Here is a 19,562-nt window from a genome sequence, read left to right on the forward strand (position 1 = left end):
TTTCTTCACAAACACTGTATTTTGGGCTCTGAAAACAATTCATTACATGACTAGTTTAGGCACATTTTCTAGCAGTAGAAAACATATTTATTGTACTCTGGGAAACCGGTGAATAAATACTAGACCGGCCATTAAAGTCTTTAGGTGCTGACAGGTTACGACGATTCAAACTGTTTGATTCTAGAAATGACATCAAATCATTATTTAGTAAACAGCCTTATAGAGAAAGACCGTTTCAGGCAATACATACTTTCATTTGAGGTATCAACAAAATATTTAACAAAAGTCTTCAAATACTAGAGCTCAAAATCAAACATTACAACATGTATTAATCATGTGACCCTCTGAAAGCATCACTCTGTGAACTCTGGACTAATTTGCAGTCGAAGCAACTTCTGTCCTCTCTGCACCACCATGGTGATTTCGTCGCTGCTGCGGACAGCCTTGTAGATCTCCTCTGAGGTGTTCACCTTCACTCCATTAATCTCTAACACCACGTCTCCTGGTAGCATGCCAGCTCTGAAACAAGGGCCACAGTATTATGGGTTGGCAGCAACATATACATGCTAAATTCATTGCCTACTATAGAAAACATGGCAAAGCTCCACCCCCTACCGGGGGTAATCAGCATATGTATAAATCAAAATTCGAAAACGTTCAAGGTTTTTTATAATTCCATGACTTTTTCAGGTGTGGAATATACTTTTCTAGGTTTTCCACACTCACGCTAGAGCAAGAATGGTACGTCATCTACATCCACAGTCTGCTTACCTGTCGGACGGGGAGCCCATGATTACTCTGTGAATCAAGATGCCGTGTGTCACGTCAGGGAAGGATGGGTCTCTCAACTTCAACTCTGCGATGATGCTGGAACAAATGGAAAAACAGAAACATTTCAGTTTGGACCCAGCTCTGCTGTAACTCCTCTACTAGGTTTTTTCTGCAGCCCGTCCTGCTTGTTAAGCGTTTACCTCGGAGTCAGGGTCAGCATCATCACACCAATATACCGCCGCTTCGTCTCTGACTCGCCAGACCAAGTATCTGTAAGAGGATGCACAAAAACAGGAAGTGTAAAAACCTTTTTTTGCTTTCTAAAGAGGAAACGGTTGAATGCTACAGAGAACAATTTGGACAGTTTTGAGATTCTGATTCTTACTCTTCTTTTTTGATGCTTGATCCAGAAAGAGTTGCAGGCGATCAGATGGAATAGCAAAGGAGATTCCGGCTGTGACCTTCATCGTGTTTATACCAATGACTTCACCATCCTAATTACAGCAGAGATAACGTTCAGATTGCATGTTATGGCTACAAAAGTCCAGTTAGGTTAAGAAACGTGTGCAGTGTCATTGAAAGGGATGTTTTTTCAAGTAGGTAGGAAGCAACTTGTATTAATTAAAACTATTAAAAACGTTTTAAAGGTTATACTAATTACACATCATCCCCACACTCAGTTAACATATCCTGTAACAATAAAAAGGTACCCTAATGCAACAGGAAGTGAAATAAAGAGGGTTCTTTCATGTAGCATTTACAACTGTCACAACACTACGTTTAAATCACTAAAAGTCCAATCTAAAGCCACAAACAGAACAGGTTTGGTGACGTTTTAATGTGATGAACATTTAAACTGAATCTGTGACTCACCAAGTTAATCAGGGGACCTCCAGAATTTCCAAACTGCAGAACAGAAAATCAAAGCATGACGTTAATATGAGACATTTCGGAGTCACAGAACTTCCTCTTAACGAGCGTGGGTTTTTCCTGACCCCATTGTTCATAACATTAAGTGTCAGCGTAACATACAGTCAAAGCAATGTGTTTTTGTGTACATTTATATCCTTTTAGTATAATGACAGCAGGAAACTCACATCAATAGCTGCATCAGTCTGGATGTAGTCCATGTTGGAGTTGGACAGACCCAGCTCCTTGCTGCCTCTCTGTACTGAGCTGACGATTCCTGACGTGATTGTATTCCTTAAAGCAAACGGGCTCCCCATGGCAACCACAAACTCTCCTTGTCGAATGTCGGATGAGCGACCGAGGCTGAGCGTTGGTAAAGGATTCTGCATGTAGGGTAGGCGGAGAGATAGCGATTAATAAACACATCCACACTGCTTGTAGGTCAGTCGTACATCAAGGGGATAAAGCTTACTATTTCATCAATTGGCCCGATGTTTCTCCTATCATGCAAGTGTCCTGACCTGCCTTATTATAAATATAACAGTAATTCAATTCAATTCAAAACCTTTATTTATCCAGGTAAAATCCCATTGAGATCAATGATCTCTTTTTCAAGGGAGACCTGCAGCAGTAGGTTCCACAAGAAGACATAAACAACAGAACAACAAAAGGACATCATGCTCAGTAATGCTTTTGAAAGGGTCAAAACATAGTATTGCTATAGTGGTTTTTAAGTAGAGCTTGTAATTCTCAGGCAAAGATGCAGTCTCTCTTCAGAGTTGGTACACCATTGCAGTGGCGAGCCGTCAGGGCCCTCTGTGAGGGCCTAAGATATTCTAAAAAATAATATTTGAAAACATTAAAAAAAAAACATTTTTTTTAAAAATACTATTTTTTATATGTTGTTGTTGTTACATTTTTCATTAATTTTACCAAAATAACTTGATTTAATTGTATTTAAAATAATATTTCCAAAGAAATAAATCCTTCGAATCTGCCTGTTCAGTTTCTGTTGGAATGTGAAGGGTTAAATGCCGTCTCTGCGAGTACTGTGAAGACGGGAGAGCTTGTTGGTCCCGGTTGGTCCCTCTCTACATTCACAGAGGGCCCGCTATACTTAACTCAACGAGAGAGTAATGTCAAATGACAGTACAATTGACCAATCATATCTTCCCTCTAAATGGGCGGGCTTTATTTTCGCGGACTTTATGACAGGATCCGCCCGCTGTGAGGTCTATGCATGGATTTATAATAAGTATGTAGGATGTATAATGGTCTATGCAAGTGGTGCAGTGACGCGTCCTAAAACCCGGAAGTAAGCTACGCTCGGATTCCCTCGACAGAAAGCAACGGGATTTCTCCATAGGATTTTGGAAAATAGCTCGAAATAAGGTCTGTGGAAAACGAACCTGTTAGATAAATGCACGTTGTGTTCAGCCGGATAATATCCACATGTCTATCCTACTTTTATTATTTTTGAATCATAAATCTAAACGATAGATTTATGATCGATAGATTTATGATTAGCATAAGTTCGTTCATGATGGCTCACTTCAGTGATAGTGATGACATCGTTGCGAAATTATTAACCGAGTAGTTACAATGATAAACTGGAGTGGCAAAGGATCAGCTGAATGACCCGCAAGTGCTTCATCCAAAAGGACAGGAGGATGGACTTTGTGTTTCAGTGATTTGATCATCAAAGGTAGGCCTAAGTCATTTTCAATGCGGGCCGCCGTGCCGACTTAATTCATTTGTAATTGTTACTTGGCTGTGGGTGCCCTGTCATGATAGGTGTTTATATAAATGATGTTGTTTTGTGTGGTAGAGGGTCGCTGTCATTGATGCGTTTTGCACCCCGGACCACTGTTTTGATATTCCGCTGAAGTCTACGTTGAGACGTAATATCTCTTCTTTTTTTTCCGAGGGAAGGGGGAGGGGGTCAGAGGGCCTAGGTATACAAGTCACGGCTCGCCACTGCACCATTGAGACTATTTAACTGAAGACAAAGAAAAGTCTGACGTATCTTATGATCTTGACCATTAGACAGGCTGAAAGTGTGTCAAAAATATGATCAAAATCATGTTAATACCAAGTGCAATTGCTGAATTGTTGTTGTCGTTTTCTTGTGTTCTTTCTCTTAACTGTTATTACTTCTAAATTATCTGATCCCGTGTGTTACAGTCATGTAAGCACTTCCAGCGAGGTAAACAAATAAACAACATACAGTTCTTTAAGCAGTTGTTTACCCTTGCAGTGATTTTAATGGTGGCAATATCTGCTGCTTGATCAACATCTTGCACAGTGGCATTGTACGTGTCCCCGTTGGTGAGCTTCACACGGACGCCTCTCTTGTTGGCCACAACATGAGCATTGGTGACGATGAGACCGTCACTGCTGATGATGAAACCAGAGCCATTTGACACAGGGACTTCTCTTCCTGAAAATGGGTGTCTGTAAAACAGTAACAGTAGTTTATTTATTCAGCCTGGAAAGGAAATGCATTAATAAGTTAATCTGCACAGAGAGAGGAATACAAAACATTATTTTAGCAATTAAGAAACATGCAGCTTCTTCAAGATGTTGGTAAACAGGATCTACCTTAAGGTATTTATCAAGTCCTTTGATAGTGAGCTAAAATATTCGAAAAGTACGTTATTGTTTAATAATTCTCATCAATACCCATGTTGTTTTTCCTTCCATTATTGTATTGTTGCAGCTTATTATCATTGTGTTTTTAAAAAAAAACATGGTTGAACAACATGCATCACGAAGGAAAACAGTCTTTAACTCAACTCACCTGCCCACGATTTCAATGTACACTACAGCTGGATTAGACTTTTCCACCACATCTGCAATAAAGTTGTATTTATACCGGGGGGTGTCGGGTTTAAAGGGAGAGGCACAGTGAGCTGATGGCAGGATGAGTCCAAGAAACCGACCGGATAAAGACACTCTTCCGTCCACTACTTGTTCATCTGTTCGACTGTCCAGAAGAGCCACAGCGCAGAGTCCCAGCCCCACAGAGAGTGACTGCAGCAGGGGAGAGCTTCTCCTGTCCCGCTCCACACCGGGTCTCCTGTCAAGGTCCCCCTCTCTGCGGTTACATGTCATCACAGAGGACACCCGGCACACTGTCCTCTCGGCCAAAGAGTTTAATCCCCGGCTTTGACACCGAGTGTGTCTCCTTAGTGCGGAGAAGAGACACATACTGAGAGGAGTTGCTGCCATGTTGCATCACTTGAGTCACACCGGCTCAGGAGTTTTCAAACAGCGAAACAACACTGAATATATTGAAAGTAATAACAGTCCGCTTTGTTTAAATTGTTAAAGTTGCACTGCTTGTATAAATTAAAACAATACAGGACATATTCTTCCTGTGAAGTCCACTGTTCTACTGGCGAGCCAACTGACTGACAACCAGCAGCGACAGCTGAAAAATAAACAAGCTCACCCGGAAGTAGTATGACTTGAGCCGGAAATTGAAAAGTAAAAAAACAAAAAACGAATGTTAATGAACAACAATCAATCTTAAACATAAAAAAGGGTAACATTGCATAATTAGTTACATTGATCAATGGAGAAGATAGATACATTGAACCAAGTCATATACAATAAAATAAAATAACACCAATGACTTTTCTCATATTTTTCGACATACTATTACATTTTTCATTTTTGTTGACGTTGTAAACTGACTTTTTTTTCAACATACTTACTAAGACTTTGTTTTCAAATATGACTAATTTTCAAATGTCATGAAATAGTATGCTATTACTTTTGTAATATATTTTTCCACATATTAGACATTAGAATATGACCTGAATAATCTTTTTTTTCAGCTGAGACGGTACAGCATCTTTGGTTTGGGAAGGTACATTAAAAATATCTCTTATTGTGAAAGGGTGGTCATGTGCGGAGGTGACGTTTTGTTTTGGCAGTACGTCACAGGTTCTACCCAACCGCGGCGGTGATGAGATATTTGAAATTTGCGGCGAGCAAGCTAGCTGCTAGCATACGACTTGGATGATTGTTTTTTTCCCTTCACCAAACCATGGCGTCGTATCAGCATATATCAAAACACACAAATCCGAAGTTTGAATCTCCTGCCAGGGTGTTTGCTAAGCTAAAGTCTAAAGTGAGAGAAGAGAATCGGTCCGCGAATCAGTGGACTTTTCCAGGCAAGGAGCCGCTGTTTGGCATACGGGAGAAACACGGGGGAGTTTTTAAGTCGCCCAGGAAGAGATCAGAGAGCACTTGGATGACCGACCAATTTAAAGAGAATAAGAGGTCTAGTTCTTATCGTGATGAAGCGCAGGCATTTACTCTCTCTCCCATATCGAGTCCTCAGAAAGGTTTCGATGGCTGGCTTTCGGACATCAGAAGCGAGCGTGTAGAGGAAGTGCCTCTTGGAGGACATGGGTGCACACCGAGAAAGAGAGCTTTCCTGGAGTCAACAGCTCTGCCGATCAGACCACCGATCCACACTGAACCAGCTCAGATCAGAGACTCGGCTGGTTTCCATGGGTTCAGTAGGACTTCAGTAAAAAGACAACCATTGGAACATAACTTTGTAAACAGTGTGATTGGTGAGGGCTATCCTCCTGTTGACAAACGGATGCCTCCACCCTTTATGTTGTCACCCACGAGAAATAGATTGAGGAAGATAACAGGGGAGCCGCAGGAGTTTGACAAAGTCAGTAGCTGTAGAAAGGTCAGCAATGAAGGCCATCCACAACCAGAAAGGAAAACCTCCAGTCATGTGAGTGAGTATGTTGGTAATGTTAGAGGATTCTCTGCTGACCAATCAGAGATGGACCAGTTCACTCATGAACCTGAGGTATCCAACCCACAACGTTTAATAACAATGCAACGTGAGTCATCATTGTTTTGTTTTCTTCCAAGTCAAACTTCCCTACTAAGGGAAAGGAGTGTAATGTTGTCTCTTTGTTGCTTGGAACAGAGTGCTTTGTTGCTATGAAAAGATGTCCTACAATGTCTCCAGCCAAGATGTTCGCTACCATGAAGAAGAAGGAATCTAAAATAAAGCAGCAGGAAGTTCATAAAGTCAGCAATTGCACCAGGGATCTCTTTTTTCAGGGTGTGTGATATTAATACTTAAATCCTACAATGCATAACGTTTTAGCCATCATGTATAGACATAGTTGATTTTTAGATTTGTTCGGTGTCTTGTTTTGACTAGTTTTCTTCTCCATTTAAAGCTCACAACATGGGTGAGATGGAGGACAATGTTCTAAGAGATTTTCCTGAAAATGTGGTTCCTGTCAACCGGCCCAGAGAAGCGTCAGCTGACAGCCAATCAGAAACCGATCCCTCCGAGAACGTCGCCAACCCTGTTCTGTCGCCACAACCTTTTCTGCATGAAGACCCCCTTGTGCTCAATTCACCACGGGTCTCAATACCGAAGAAAGAAGCCGTGTTCAAGCGAAAAAATTGGAGGCAGCGCAAACAATTCCCATGTGTAAGTAGAAGTATTTAAAATTAATATACAGTAAATTGTAATATATATATAATGTGATGAAAGGGGTGACATTTGTGAAAATAAAAGAATCTTCTGGCAAACTTCATAAACCAAGGTTACAATGTGCAACCACATTTTAAGACAAATTCAATTAATTTAAAGTTTATTTCTTCTTTAGTTTTTTAATTTCTAATAAAGCTTGTGTTTTCTTCTTTGGCAGGAGAGTGTGATTCATCTTAAAAAGTGGTTCCTGAATAGAGATCGCAACGGTCTGTTTCTTGGTGGAACCCTTAGGTAAATGTTGTTTTAGTTTTAACACAAGTAAAACTAAACAATATAAGTTAATTAGAACACATTTTGTATAATTCTTACTAGCTACTGTACTTTGAGACAGCTATGTTCATGCTTTATATTTTGAATACATTTTTTGTGGTTTAATATAAACACTAGATTTGTTTTTACTTATGTTTTCCACCCAGGGACACCAACGTGCTCTGGAACAGTAGCATCCTTGTGGAGCGGGTTTCTAACACGGTGGTGAAGTCGGCCTCCGGCAGCGTTTACATCCTGATCGGCAAAATATACATGAACGCTGACACTGGTAAGACAGATTCTGTTCAGGTAGATATTTTTTTAATAATATGCACATAACCGTGTAACCATAACCGAACACAGTGTGGTATGATACTATTTTTGTATGTATCTGCAGAGTTTCCCAAGTGGCTTTTGAAGAAGTTCGCTATGGGGTTTCCTCCAAACTGGGAGGCACTTTATGAGAAGCTACTATCAGAGTCAAGAGAGTAAGAATATGAACTTCTGTTTTGTTCATGCTATCACAGAAAATAGATGTTATTGTGATGTTGAATCCATTAAAGGTGGGGAAGGTAAGTTTGAGAAACCGGCTCGAGATACACTTTGTTATATTCCATGGAATGCTCTTAACATCCCGATAGCAATGAATATCTGAAGTTCTTGACAAAAAATAATCTGTGGAAGCCGTAGTACTGTGTGACCAATCATCTGAGCCGGCCCGGCTAAAATAACTGGATGTCCTACCTGCCTGTCAGCCTTCCATCTGTGCACAAACTCATCTTGTGCCCTCATTGGTCATGTGCGTTCCTGTGTGTTGGAGGAGGGGCTCTGTAAAGAAGTGGCAGATTTTTCCCGGCTGTATTATCAAATTCTAGCGCACTCCAGCTGGTTTCTCCAAAATTACCTACCCCACCTTTAAGCATACAGAATTAAACTGAAAATACTTCTTGTAACTCAGTTTTGTTTTGTTTTGTTGCAGTGGCACCGACAGGAACCGTGAGAAGAGAAGCGTCTTATCGAAGACTAAACCTGATGCATCGACTATCCGTTCTGTGAAGAGGCAAAAGCAAAAGTTCTTAAAGACACGTAAGTAGAAGATACATTATTTGTTTAACATCATGGCAAATAAATGCAGATTTTTAGTCCCCAAAGTTTAGAAATCCTGAGCCATCGGTTGCGATAAATAAAATGGTCGTTGAACCTGCCTACAGATCAACATTGCCTTCTCTAGAGACACTAGCATGGCAAATAAATGTTATCGTAGTATCGTATGTGTAGAAGTGCATTTTTAACATATGTGTCTGAATACTATAGACATTGTTCTTAAATACTTAAAAAAAACGTTGTATATGTTTCTCCTTTTCTCCAGCGGATTTCTGTCCTTCTGCCCCCTTGACACAAGCTAAGGTGTCCCGAAGTGGCCGTGTGCTCAAAGCGCCTCTTGAGTATTGGAAAGGAGGGAGAGTTGTTATGGATGCCCACATGAATGTTACCATCCATGCATGTTATGAAACCAGCATCTGCTTGGTAAGCACCATAAATTGAACTCAAAGGTTACATAACAAGCCAGAATATTTGTACAAATAACTAATATTTCGGAATAATGTGACCATGTTTCATTTCTATATCTGACAGAATGATACAACAACAGTTTCTACGAAGAAGTCACAGAAACCTGCCCGCAGTGAAGGTAAAGATAACTTGGAGTTTTAGTCTACTGAGATTATTTCTGAGTAGCTTGCTGACAATCTGACTTCCATGCTTCCAGGCAGAAAACAACGTGAACCAGTCAACAACAAAGAGGCATCAGTCCCACTGAGGAGGGTCAAAGCTCCTCCCCGCAGACACACCCGAGCCAAGGTTAAGCCTGATGAGAATCTCTCTGATTCCCTTGAATACCTGCGGACGCCTGACACCACAAGCCCTTTACAGAAAGTCAGGGGACGCAAACGGATTACCCCTAAATCCCTAGAATCATCAGCTTCAGCATCTTCACAGGATGAGGTCAATGAGAGAAAGAAGATGGGGACGGTGCAAAGGAAGCGCAGCAGGAGGGTTCCTAAAAAGTTACATACAAGCGATACAAGTAATTCATCCACGTCTTCTGAGGAGGATCTTGTGAGGGCAACCAGAGGAACACGTAAAAAACAGAAGCAGAGCACATGCACTAAGTCCCCATCACCTCCAAAGCCTTCGACTAAATTCGCAAAGCAAAAGACGGCAAAAGCGCCACATCTACCAGAGCAAGACGAGTGGACAGAGGCCGAGCTTATGAAACTTCAAAAGTAAGTGTTGTCGTCCTACTGAAATGAGAAAGTCACATACTTCTGTGTCCTGATTTCACGCTCACTGGTGTGTGCTTTGTTGCGTTTTCCAGGGCTGTGTCCTACTTTCCTAAGGACATGTCAGGGTACTGGGAAAAGGTGGCGAGAATGGTTGGGACACGTTCTGCAGAAGAGTGCCACTGCCAGCACACATGGCAGGGAACCTCCCAGACTCCTGAGAAGACAGCCAGGAAACAGACGGAAGGAAAGAAGAAGAAGGAGAAAGTGAAAGCAACAGAAAATCCAGGTAGAGAACGTTCTAATGTTTGAATGGCAGCTTATCTTGCATCTTATTTCTTTTTGAAGAAGAGTTGGCATGCGGAAATGTGACAAACTATAATCTATGCCTAGTTACAGATCTTCCTTTGATATCTGCCGGATTGGGAACCTTTAAAAGGAAGCAGCAAGTGCGTGAGTTCCTGGAGGCCATGCCCAGAGAAGATGTTGAGGACGCCTTCAGCTCCGAGTACATGCAGAGGAAACGTTTTGAGGTTAGTTCCCCTTTGTTTTTTGTATTTTGCAAAATAATATTATCACGATACAATACAGAATGAGTGATAACTGTTCCCCTCGTGACTATCTTGATCCGTAGGTTCCCTCCATGTGTCAGAGTGAAGAAGACTTCAATCTGTCAGAGATGGAGCCACTGAGCCCCACTTTGACAGTTTTCCCAGAAGTAAAGACTCCTCAAGGTCTGCATATCACTCCTGGCATGATAGGCTCTCTAAACAGGTGAGTGACGTTGAATTCTTCCTCAGAATTGAGGTGTGATTGAAGTGTCTAACCTGCCTTTTTCTTACTTTTTAAGGACCAATAACGAAAAGTACATCCATAAACTCCAGAAGAGGATGAAGATTAATCAGTTTCAGGTCTGCAAACAGGCTCCTTCCTCAAAGGTACTGCTTTCTTGTAGTTCATTTATGACGTTGTTAATATCTTTTAATATTTTATTACAAAAACATTTTCAATCTTTTTTCTTTCAGACCTTCACACCGACACAATCAGTTAAACAAGCAATGAGAAGATGTGCTAACACAGGTAAGACTCGTGAGACATGTGTAGGGTATAATCAAATGGCCCTTTAGCTCATTTGAAGTTTATAGTGCTGGTATTTAATAAATACAGGTAGAGCTGTTTAACTTGATGTTCATTATGACAGCTGTGCATGTATTACACTGTGAGACTTGTAAAAGTTAAGTAAACATATTTCCAAAGCTGTAAAACAATGTTGATGGTAGTTATTTTGACACATGTACACTTGTAACACACACACACTTGTTCTCTCTTTTTTCACTAGAAAATGACTTTGTGGTTTGGGAGATGTTTCCTGAAAAAGATGCCGTGCTGTCTGAAAGCGGAGAGGAAGAGGATTTTTACTTCTCAGACAATGCATGATTGCAGCTGCGCAAATCTGATCTAGTTCCTATTACTTAAAATCAATCGAGTACATTGTCCCGTCTTACACATGTAAGAGTTGAATCATTATTGTTTTGTATTTAATTTAACCTTGAGATTTGGTGTTTAATGTGGAATAAACAACATGGGCAGTGTAACATATGTTTGTGTTGAGACAATTTGGTCATTTCTAAAGCTACAAATGATACGATTTTAATTTGCAACATTCTGTCAACACCAGACTTGTGCTGCTGTACAGTATGTACCTGTACATATATGGTTTCTCCTTGCCTCCAGATTCAGATGTATTCTGCTAATAAACATTGATAAATTCTTAGTTGTGATTTATTTCTTTCTTCATGGGAGATCTATTATCTATGAAAGTAATGCCCGACTTTTTTGGCAAAAAAAGCGGCAAATGAGAGCCACTGATTTAAAAACTAAACAATGTAATGTTACACACGACTGCAGTGCAACTTCAATTAACAACAAACATGATATACTTTCTATGTATTCATTTAATATCTTATTTTATTAAAGGAGTTTCTATGGATTATATTGACCCAGGTCAGTGAAGCGTGTGTGTATCATGTTGCACCTGATGGAGCTCCTGGTTTTCTCCCCGTCTGCTCTTGGCTTTCTGTGGCGTAAAGGAGAGATGACTTGTCTTCTTTCCATGCAACTGACCTCTGCTCTCTTACTCCAGACATAGTTTGTCGTTAAAAATTCACAACAAATGTAATGTGGTAAAAATATAAGATGTCATTAATATTTTAAGCGTAAAACTAGTGTTTTGTCCACCTTTTATTTTTATTAAAAATAAAGTTTTTCCTTGTACGATGTGAGGGTCTAAGGACAGAGGGTGTCGTATTGTCATACTGATATTTTGTACAAACTGTAAAGTCCACTGAGACAAATGTAACATTTGTGATATTGGGCTATATAAATAAACATTGATTGATTGATTGATTAATTATAGTGATGCGAATACAATACTTTAAAAAAATGTTTTCATGTTGTATCTTGACTACAAAAAAGTGGTTTGTCCTACTCCTCCAGCAATCAATTGCCGCCTTGATTAGGAATCATTGGGTCACAAGACATTGAACGTATTGTAAATAAATTCTAAATGTTTGATTAATAAAATGCTACATTTGTATAACAATATTCATATGAAATAGACAAACACAGAAATGCAATTCTCCATTGAATTGGACACAAAGTTACATGATCTGGAAGCTATTGAAAGACATTGAGAATGTTCCCAATGAAATTGGTTGAATGTTGTAAAGTTACCATAATGCACCAGCTAAAAATAAGTGATTGAGATTACTAATAACCCTCTGTTTAATTGTTGACAAATCATTTCAGAAGATGTTGACATCTTTCAGAAAATGTAATTAATTCAGAAAATGAATGCTGAAGTATGAAGCTATATCAGGGTCATAAGTTTTGATCATTTTTTGGAGCCCTTTAAAAAAACAACGTTATTCTAATAATTAATTATCGTCATTTTCTTTATCCCTTTTTTGTTTGATTTACTATATATTTTTTATTGTTATTACATTTATTATATTTTTAACTGTATTCTATTTTGTTTTGTATACATTCCTAAACTTTAAAAAAAGAAAGGCAAGATCACGTGAAAGCATGTCACGTGACTGCTGCATCTAGAACAGGCTGCTCAGCAGACACAACAGATGAGTGTACACAACTAACCGAGGACAGGATGAACACACTGTGAGTGCTTTGTAAATGTTCATAGTTGTGTATTTTAATTAAAGCTAACAGGGAGATAAAGGGTCCAGAAAGCGCTCACTCGGTTTACCGTGAACTGTGATTCCGCATCTGATATTTTTGGTTTTACCGGTTGATCTGACCTAGATAGCTGCCAGCTAACATAGCGGGTTAACATCTTCACATAATTTTGAGGTTACTATAAATAACAACGTTTCTTTTTGTTCTCAATATAGTTAGAAACTCGTTTCACAAGCGTATATCTGCCTTTTCATAAATGCGTTAAATGTGACCTACAAACTAAGCCGAGTCACATTGAGACTTTGTTTTGTTGTACCCGCAAGTACCTTACTTCCGTATGTCCCTGCTATATGTAGGTGTCTTTAAAAACTCTGCATGTGTAGTACATTGTATTCTAAAATGTTTTGTTTCTCCTTCCACCAGGCTGACCTTCTCCCTCCCCTTGTTGTTCAGCTCGTTGGTCTGGAGTGGCTATCTGGAATATGACCAAGATGTCTTGTGAGCAAATCCCCTTTAAGAGCCATTTCCCTATCTATCTGTAAATTATTAAATCTAGTTCGTATTTCACCTTGTTTAAACACTCTTTCTAAAATGTGAGAGTCTAGCCTAATTAAAACATTTTCATAGATACAGACCAGTTTTGACAGCCCAATTTTGCAGCAAATACTTGTATAAAAGGGGAAGTTTTAACAATATTCTTTGATAAGGATTATGGATGTTAGAGGTTCGAGTCTGGACAACTTTTGTGGGAATTGCTATATAATTGATGTGCCTAGTTTGGGAATTTTAGTATGTGTGGCTCCATATTCAGTTCAAAAATCAGGTATATATTGTACCATGCTTTGGACTTTTTAAAAACTATTGTAAAGATCTCATGAATAGTATAAATGAATCAACTCGTGGTTGGTAAAAAATGGCCAAATGATTGTTGTGTTTCCAAATGTTGTCATCAATACACTTAACAGACAACAGCTTTGTTAGCAGCTATTTATTTAGTTTCACACTATCAGGTAAAGTGAAGCCATATTTATTTAGTAAAAACCTTCCTCAGGATACCAGACGACTGGAACCATGGGGGTCGGGTGGATCCCACAGACCAGCTGGAGCTGACCTTTGCCTTAAAGCAGCAAAACTCTGACCTGCTGGAGTCAATACTCGGACTGGTGTCGGACCCTGACTCAGGACTATATGGTAGGGGTCTGCCTGTCTGATACTTGCCAGTAGTCTTCAAGGACTAACTAGGACCTAGAATAACCTCCGACTGTCATACTGAACATGGAGTGACAGAGGCCTGTTTTGTCCTCCACAGGTAAATACCTCACCCTGGATGAAGTGTCCTCCCTGGTAAATCCCTCTAAACTGACCCAGAAGGTGGTGCATCACTGGCTGCAGAGTCATGGGATTACAAACTGCCTGACTGTACATACTCAGGACTTTCTACAGTGCAGCATGACTGCAGCGTAAGCATGACCTTTTTTAGCAACATTTCGTTCTGCTTACACAACGATATTTTCTACTTGCTCTTGACACAGTTAAGACGCATAAAGTGTCCTGCTCAAGTTCCCCCTTTGTGCAAAGGCCATGCTCATTTCTCGTGCTACTGTTCCTCTTTCTGTGGTTATTGCTTAAAATCAAACTCACTGTTAGCTTCGAGATTTTGAAATCATGGACCATGGTTATTAAATGTTTAGAAAAGGACCACAAAAAAAAAACGTATCCATGTTTTACTTACTGGTTAATCAACATAAAGTGATATCAGTTTTGCCATTGACTTACTTAAAAAACCTATCCATGTTTTATTAACTGGTTAATCAGCATAAAGTTATATACATTGAGTTACTTGAAAAAAAAACAGGAAATGCATACCTTTGTCTAGAATTTGGTGGATTTGAATACTTTTAGCCTGTTGTTGTTGTTGTGTTTATTCAGGGTTGCAGAGAAGCTGCTACCAGGTAGCAACTTCCACCGTTACACCAGGGACGGCCACTCCGTGGTCAGGTCTTCAGCTCCGTACTCTGTCCATGATGATGTTCACGAGCACCTGGACTTTGGTGAGAACCATTTACATTTTTAAAGGTTCTGGGATTGCTAAATATATTGACATGGGAACTGCACTTACATTTGTTTTGCTTGTTTCCACAGTTGGAGGGCTTCACCGCCTCCCTCCTAAAGGGCAGGACCTCAGCCAAGCCTCGTCTCACAGAGAGATGAAGCAGTCTGAGGCAGCGGTGCACCTGGGGGTGACTCCCGCCATCTTGAGGGCCCGCTATAACCTCACAGCAGCCGATGTGGGAACAGCTCAGAACAACAGCCAGGCTGTAGCTCAGGTGTGAATAAGTTTAGAAATCTAAATATGTGTGTTGTGTTGCTGTTACAGTAGCTCAGACACTATAATCTCACCACAACTTGGTGTACTTTCTCACTTTAGCTAGCTGTTCTGTCTTTTAGTTCCTGGAGCAGTACTACAGCCCTGCAGACCTGGCGGAGTTCATGGGGATGTACGGCAGGAGCTTCCAGCATCTCTCTCAGGTGGACCGGGTGGTTGGCACTCAGGGAAAAGGAAAGGCTGGGATTGAGGCCAGTCTGGATGTAGAGTACATCATGAGCACAGGGGCTAACATCTCCACATGGGTCTTCACCAATCCAGGTCTGTAGTGTGGTGAACTGAACGGAGAACTTACAATTCTAAGGTTATATTGACTTTCAGTTGACATTGATTTTAAATCGACAGGTCGGCACGAGTCCCAGGAGCCTTTCCTCCAGTGGATGTTTTTGCTCAGCAACATGTCTGACCTGCCCTGGGTTCACACAATCAGCTACGGAGACGATGAAGACAGCCTGTCTACTGCGTACATGATGCGCATCAACACAGAGTTTATGAAGGCTGGCGTCAGGGGAGTCTCTCTGCTCTTTGCTTCTGGTCAGTAAGGAGGAAGTGTGAAAACAACTTCCAAATGCAAACGGAGACACTAAACTAAATCAACAAACATTTACATTCATACTATGTCAGCAAAACATTTCTGATAGAGAGCCAACTTGTCTGAGGACAGTTCAGCCTGTTATCTTTTTAACATGTGACTCCAAAAGTCACATTTTTGTCTTCTTTTATATGCATTGACTGAGACCTCTATTGTTTGTGGTTGAGTTTCTAAATCATCTTGTTTGGTCTTCATATCAAATTATTTTAGCTTTTTTGGGCTCACTTGAAACATGAATACAGCTTTTATTGTTTTAAATAAACACCGATGACATGTTGGCTCCAGGAAACAGGAAAACAGGTTTACTTTTTGCTCATAGCTTTTTCCACATTTTACAACAAAGCTGTAAATGCTGCCAGATCTCAGAAAGACATGCGTCATGATACTTGCATCACTTTTACACTCACTGATCTTATTTAACACGCTTACCTTCCACAATCTTTATCGTGTCGATCTTGTTTTTATGTTCAGGGGACAGTGGTGCAGGCTGCAGACATTTGGGTAAAGAGAACTCCTTCAGGCCAAGCTTTCCTGCATCAAGGTAAAACACTTTATTAGTGTTGTAGGACTCTACAAAGACATAAAGATTTTCCATTTGAATGAACAAAGAATTTAGCTTGCACTCTAAGGTGGATTCAGATGTGCATACGTCAATCCAAAAGCCATCAGAAATGACTTTGTTGCAGAGCACTGCCACTAACCCTGTCATTCTTCTTGTTTCAGCCCATACGTCACTACAGTAGGAGGCACTTCATTCAAAAACCCATTTAAGGTCACGTATGAAGTAACAGATTACATCAGTGGAGGAGGCTTCAGCAATGTCTTCAAGATGCCCGACTACCAGGTAATAATATCAGGTCCTCAGCTGTGGTAATGCTCAGTTATTACAGACTGTCATTAATTGTATGAACGTGTGTTCCTGCAGGCCAGTGCGGTGGATGGGTACCTGAAGACTGCAGCAGCAACACTCCCTCCTCAGGCATATTTCAACACTAGCGGCAGGGCCTATCCGGACCTGGCCGCCCTCTCCGATAACTACTGGGTGGTCATCAACAAAGTGCCTGTCCCCTGGGTGTCTGGGACCTCGGTAAGATATGTCAAACTTGGAATACCAGGTGTTATTGTATAGAACACTGTTAATAAATGAGATAACTGGAGGATTAAAAAGCAGAGAAATGCAGTTTTACAAAAAATATACAAGCTGAAAAAGAAATATAATTAAATCAAACACTCAAGCACGTTTTTAATGTCGCTGTTAAAGAAGCGTTCATTTTTAATTTTAGTATTTATTTCTCACTTTTTTTCTTATTGCTTGCCCTGTTTTCCAGGCGTCTACCCCTGTGGTCGGGGGCATGCTGTCTCTCATCAACGACCAGCGGCTGCTGCAGGGTCTTCCTGTCCTCGGCTTCCTGAACCCTCGCCTCTACAAGCTCAAAGGAAAAGCTATGTTTGATGTAAGTCAAGTTATTAATGTTGTAAAATGAGTTGGCAGTTCCCATTAAAGATTTTAGCTATCACACTTACACCTAAGAGCCACTTTTGGTACACATGTATCTGCAATCTATTTTAGTTAAATACCACAGCTCCGCCATCTATCCTTTCATCTAATTAATATTTTTACATTTTTGTTGACAATGTCGGAGATGTGTTGATTTACTTACAATGATGTTGATGTCATAGTTAAATGTAGTGTTGAACTGGACTACATTATCAAAAGTGACTCATATTTAATTGACATAAGTAGCATATTAGAAACACAATAAAACACATTCTCTATGACCTCAATGACGGTGGCAAAAATAATGATAGGATTCATAAAATAAAAGGTCAGTTATTTGGCAGAACAGTCATATTGGATTTCATTCAGATAGTGCAGGTGTTCTAAATAAAGCCCCCTGAAGACATTTGTAAAGTTTTTCAAAGTGGAACTGTAATATGTAAAACCTTATTTCCCGAACAAAATAACTAATTTTGCAGTAGTGTCACATTTAGTATGAAAAAAAAACAAGACAAGTGATAGATTTGAGGTGACTAATATTGTAACATTGAAGCAGTAGAGTTGTACATTCATTAAGGAATTGTGTAAAAATAAAAGAATAGGGAAACCCTTACCCCTTTTGTACTCTTGGCATTTCCTGAATGCTCTGCAGGTGACTGAAGGCTGTCACCTGAGCTGTCTGGACGAACAGGTGCAGGGAAAAGGCTTCTGTGCGGCCCCATCATGGGACCCTGTGACGGGCTGGGGGACGCCCAACTACCCTGAGCTGCTGGCTGCGCTGCTAGCCGAGTGAAAACCCACCGCCATGAGAGAAACCATCAGGGAGACGTCTGCTCTGGGAGCAGGTATTATACACACATCTACAGGCAGGACGCTGTGACATGGAGGGGAAACTATGCTTTAGAGTCTAGACCAACGCCTCTTGTTTTGTTGAGTTCATATGAAGTTAACACTGCAATATTCCAGCCTTCAGGAAACAATTGTATCAGTCATCCTCACCTATCCATTTAAAAAGGTACTCTCAACACCTATTCAGTACACATCTCATTTTCTTCAAACGGCTTGAAACTGTTTCGTCAGGGATTTGGGATTTTTTATATTACAATGCAAATGGCTTCTTTCTGTTCACTGACCCAGATTACTCTTTGCCTTTTTAAATCCAAGCAGCTAGATGAACAGGAGAATTGTAGGGAAAACGGTTCCTTTGCATAAGGAACATTTTAAAGGCTCACACCAGTTCACCTCCTACATTTACAAACAGGGCTTTTGTGAATAGGATTTTATTTTTTTAAGTGCTAAATATCAATTAAGAATCTATATACCGGATGCAATAATTGTATCTGATCATGATACTGAGACTACAATAGGGTCCAGGTTGGGGGTGTAGTAAGACTTAGTACAATACCACTCAGGGATGAGCTAGGTACAAATCATTTAGTCTATGACAAAACCAACTATATTTGCATGCAATTTATAAAAATGAAATGAAACGGGAACATAGTGTGTTGTTAAAGATTTCCAGGACCACTTCTTTTTTTTTTTTTGGGTTGTTGCCATTAGCTCTGCAGCAATGACCAAACCAAATGCACTGGAATGTGTGGGTTAAACGTGATTCAGCAGTTCTACCCACCAGCATCGTTGCCCTTGTTTTAATCTTTAAAGCATGTAAATCTTCAAATCGGATGATGAATTTAATGTGAGAAACACTGCCTTTACTTGGAAATGTGAGTTGAATGTTCTGGGTGTAAAGGAGGATATTGACACTACGTTCTTTGAAATGTAACACAAGCCAGTGCAAATGGAATCGATTGCAAAATACAAATCTGATAATTGCTGAATCATTTTGTGGCAAAACTGACCAACATATCCTAGATTCTGTCTCTGAACAGGACACTGTTATGCCTGAACACCTGATGGCCCGATGCAATCTCAAATGTTACTAATATTTTCCGATTGTATGAACCATTGTTACAATTTACCAGCTGCGGGATGCCACTTTTAAATGTTCAATTTAAGTTTTAAGATGTAATAAATTGTGAGTTGAGTATGCACTGCTGTGAAAAATAAAACTGAATCTGAATTTGTTTCACTTCCTTGTTACCAAAAAAGGAAATGTAAACTTTAACAGTTTTGAA

General features: G+C 40.1%; 3 protein-coding genes across 5 annotated transcripts; 2 read left to right on the plus strand and 1 right to left on the minus strand.

The window, feature by feature from the left end:
* Positions 1-60: 60 nt before the first annotated feature.
* LOC117549823 (serine protease HTRA2, mitochondrial-like) lies at positions 61-5,150 on the minus strand. Its single transcript, XM_034221919.1, has 8 exons — positions 4,481-5,150; positions 3,930-4,134; positions 1,869-2,063; positions 1,645-1,677; positions 1,157-1,265; positions 972-1,041; positions 772-867; positions 61-519 (listed from the first exon to the last, which is right to left on the minus strand). Exons 1-8 carry the CDS (start codon positions 4,909-4,911, stop codon positions 354-356), a joined length of 1,305 nt encoding a protein of 434 aa, XP_034077810.1. The 5' UTR covers positions 4,912-5,150; the 3' UTR covers positions 61-353.
* Positions 5,151-5,277: 127 nt separating this feature from the next.
* On the plus strand, positions 5,278-11,530 carry mis18bp1 (MIS18 binding protein 1). 3 transcript variants are annotated; one of them, XM_034221908.1, is made up of 16 exons: positions 5,278-6,554; positions 6,644-6,781; positions 6,903-7,162; positions 7,383-7,456; positions 7,642-7,763; positions 7,872-7,962; positions 8,454-8,560; positions 8,844-9,001; positions 9,110-9,164; positions 9,243-9,759; positions 9,852-10,045; positions 10,150-10,289; positions 10,391-10,530; positions 10,607-10,694; positions 10,782-10,836; positions 11,096-11,530. In XM_034221908.1, the coding sequence occupies exons 1-16, from the start codon at positions 5,735-5,737 to the stop codon at positions 11,191-11,193; spliced, it is 3,057 nt and encodes a 1,018-aa protein (XP_034077799.1). In that variant the 5' UTR covers positions 5,278-5,734; the 3' UTR covers positions 11,194-11,530. The 3 variants fall into 3 exon arrangements, with proteins under 3 accessions (XP_034077799.1, XP_034077800.1, XP_034077801.1); XM_034221909.1 differs by having other exon boundaries at positions 10,156-10,289; XM_034221910.1 differs by having other exon boundaries at positions 6,686-6,781.
* A 1,317-nt stretch (positions 11,531-12,847) lies between these two features.
* On the plus strand, positions 12,848-19,507 carry tpp1 (tripeptidyl peptidase I). Its single transcript, XM_034221918.1, has 13 exons — positions 12,848-12,933; positions 13,375-13,449; positions 14,003-14,142; positions 14,261-14,411; positions 14,881-15,002; positions 15,094-15,278; positions 15,400-15,598; positions 15,683-15,871; positions 16,401-16,470; positions 16,653-16,773; positions 16,855-17,016; positions 17,258-17,383; positions 18,080-19,507. Exons 1-13 carry the CDS (start codon positions 12,923-12,925, stop codon positions 18,218-18,220), a joined length of 1,692 nt encoding a protein of 563 aa, XP_034077809.1. The 5' UTR covers positions 12,848-12,922; the 3' UTR covers positions 18,221-19,507.
* Positions 19,508-19,562: the final 55 nt, after the last annotated feature.

The sequence above is a fragment of the Gymnodraco acuticeps genome, unplaced genomic scaffold (genome assembly GCF_902827175.1).
Source record: "Gymnodraco acuticeps unplaced genomic scaffold, fGymAcu1.1, whole genome shotgun sequence".
Lineage (NCBI taxonomy): Eukaryota > Metazoa > Chordata > Actinopteri > Perciformes > Bathydraconidae > Gymnodraco > Gymnodraco acuticeps.

Excerpts from the sequence above, each read along its gene's own strand:
- mis18bp1 (XM_034221908.1), top strand. The coding sequence starts at position 5,735 with ATGGCGTCGTATCAGCATATATCAAAACACACAAATCCGAAGTTTGAA. Across the intron at positions 6,782-6,902 it reads CAGGGATCTCTTTTTTCAGG|CTCACAACATGGGTGAGATG; the intron begins GTGTGTGATATT and ends CTCCATTTAAAG. Across the intron at positions 7,963-8,453 it reads CTACTATCAGAGTCAAGAGA|TGGCACCGACAGGAACCGTG; the intron begins GTAAGAATATGA and ends GTTTTGTTGCAG.
- LOC117549823 (XM_034221919.1), bottom strand. The coding sequence starts at position 4,911 with ATGGCAGCAACTCCTCTCAGTATGTGTCTCTTCTCCGCACTAAGGAGA. Across the intron at positions 2,064-3,929 it reads CCATTAAAATCACTGCAAGG|AATCCTTTACCAACGCTCAG; the intron begins GTAAACAACTGC and ends CCCTACATGCAG. Across the intron at positions 520-771 it reads ATGGGCTCCCCGTCCGACAG|AGCTGGCATGCTACCAGGAG; the intron begins GTAAGCAGACTG and ends CCCTTGTTTCAG.
- tpp1 (XM_034221918.1), top strand. Across the intron at positions 13,450-14,002 it reads GAATATGACCAAGATGTCTT|GATACCAGACGACTGGAACC; the intron begins GTGAGCAAATCC and ends AACCTTCCTCAG. Across the intron at positions 15,279-15,399 it reads ACAGCCAGGCTGTAGCTCAG|TTCCTGGAGCAGTACTACAG; the intron begins GTGTGAATAAGT and ends TCTGTCTTTTAG.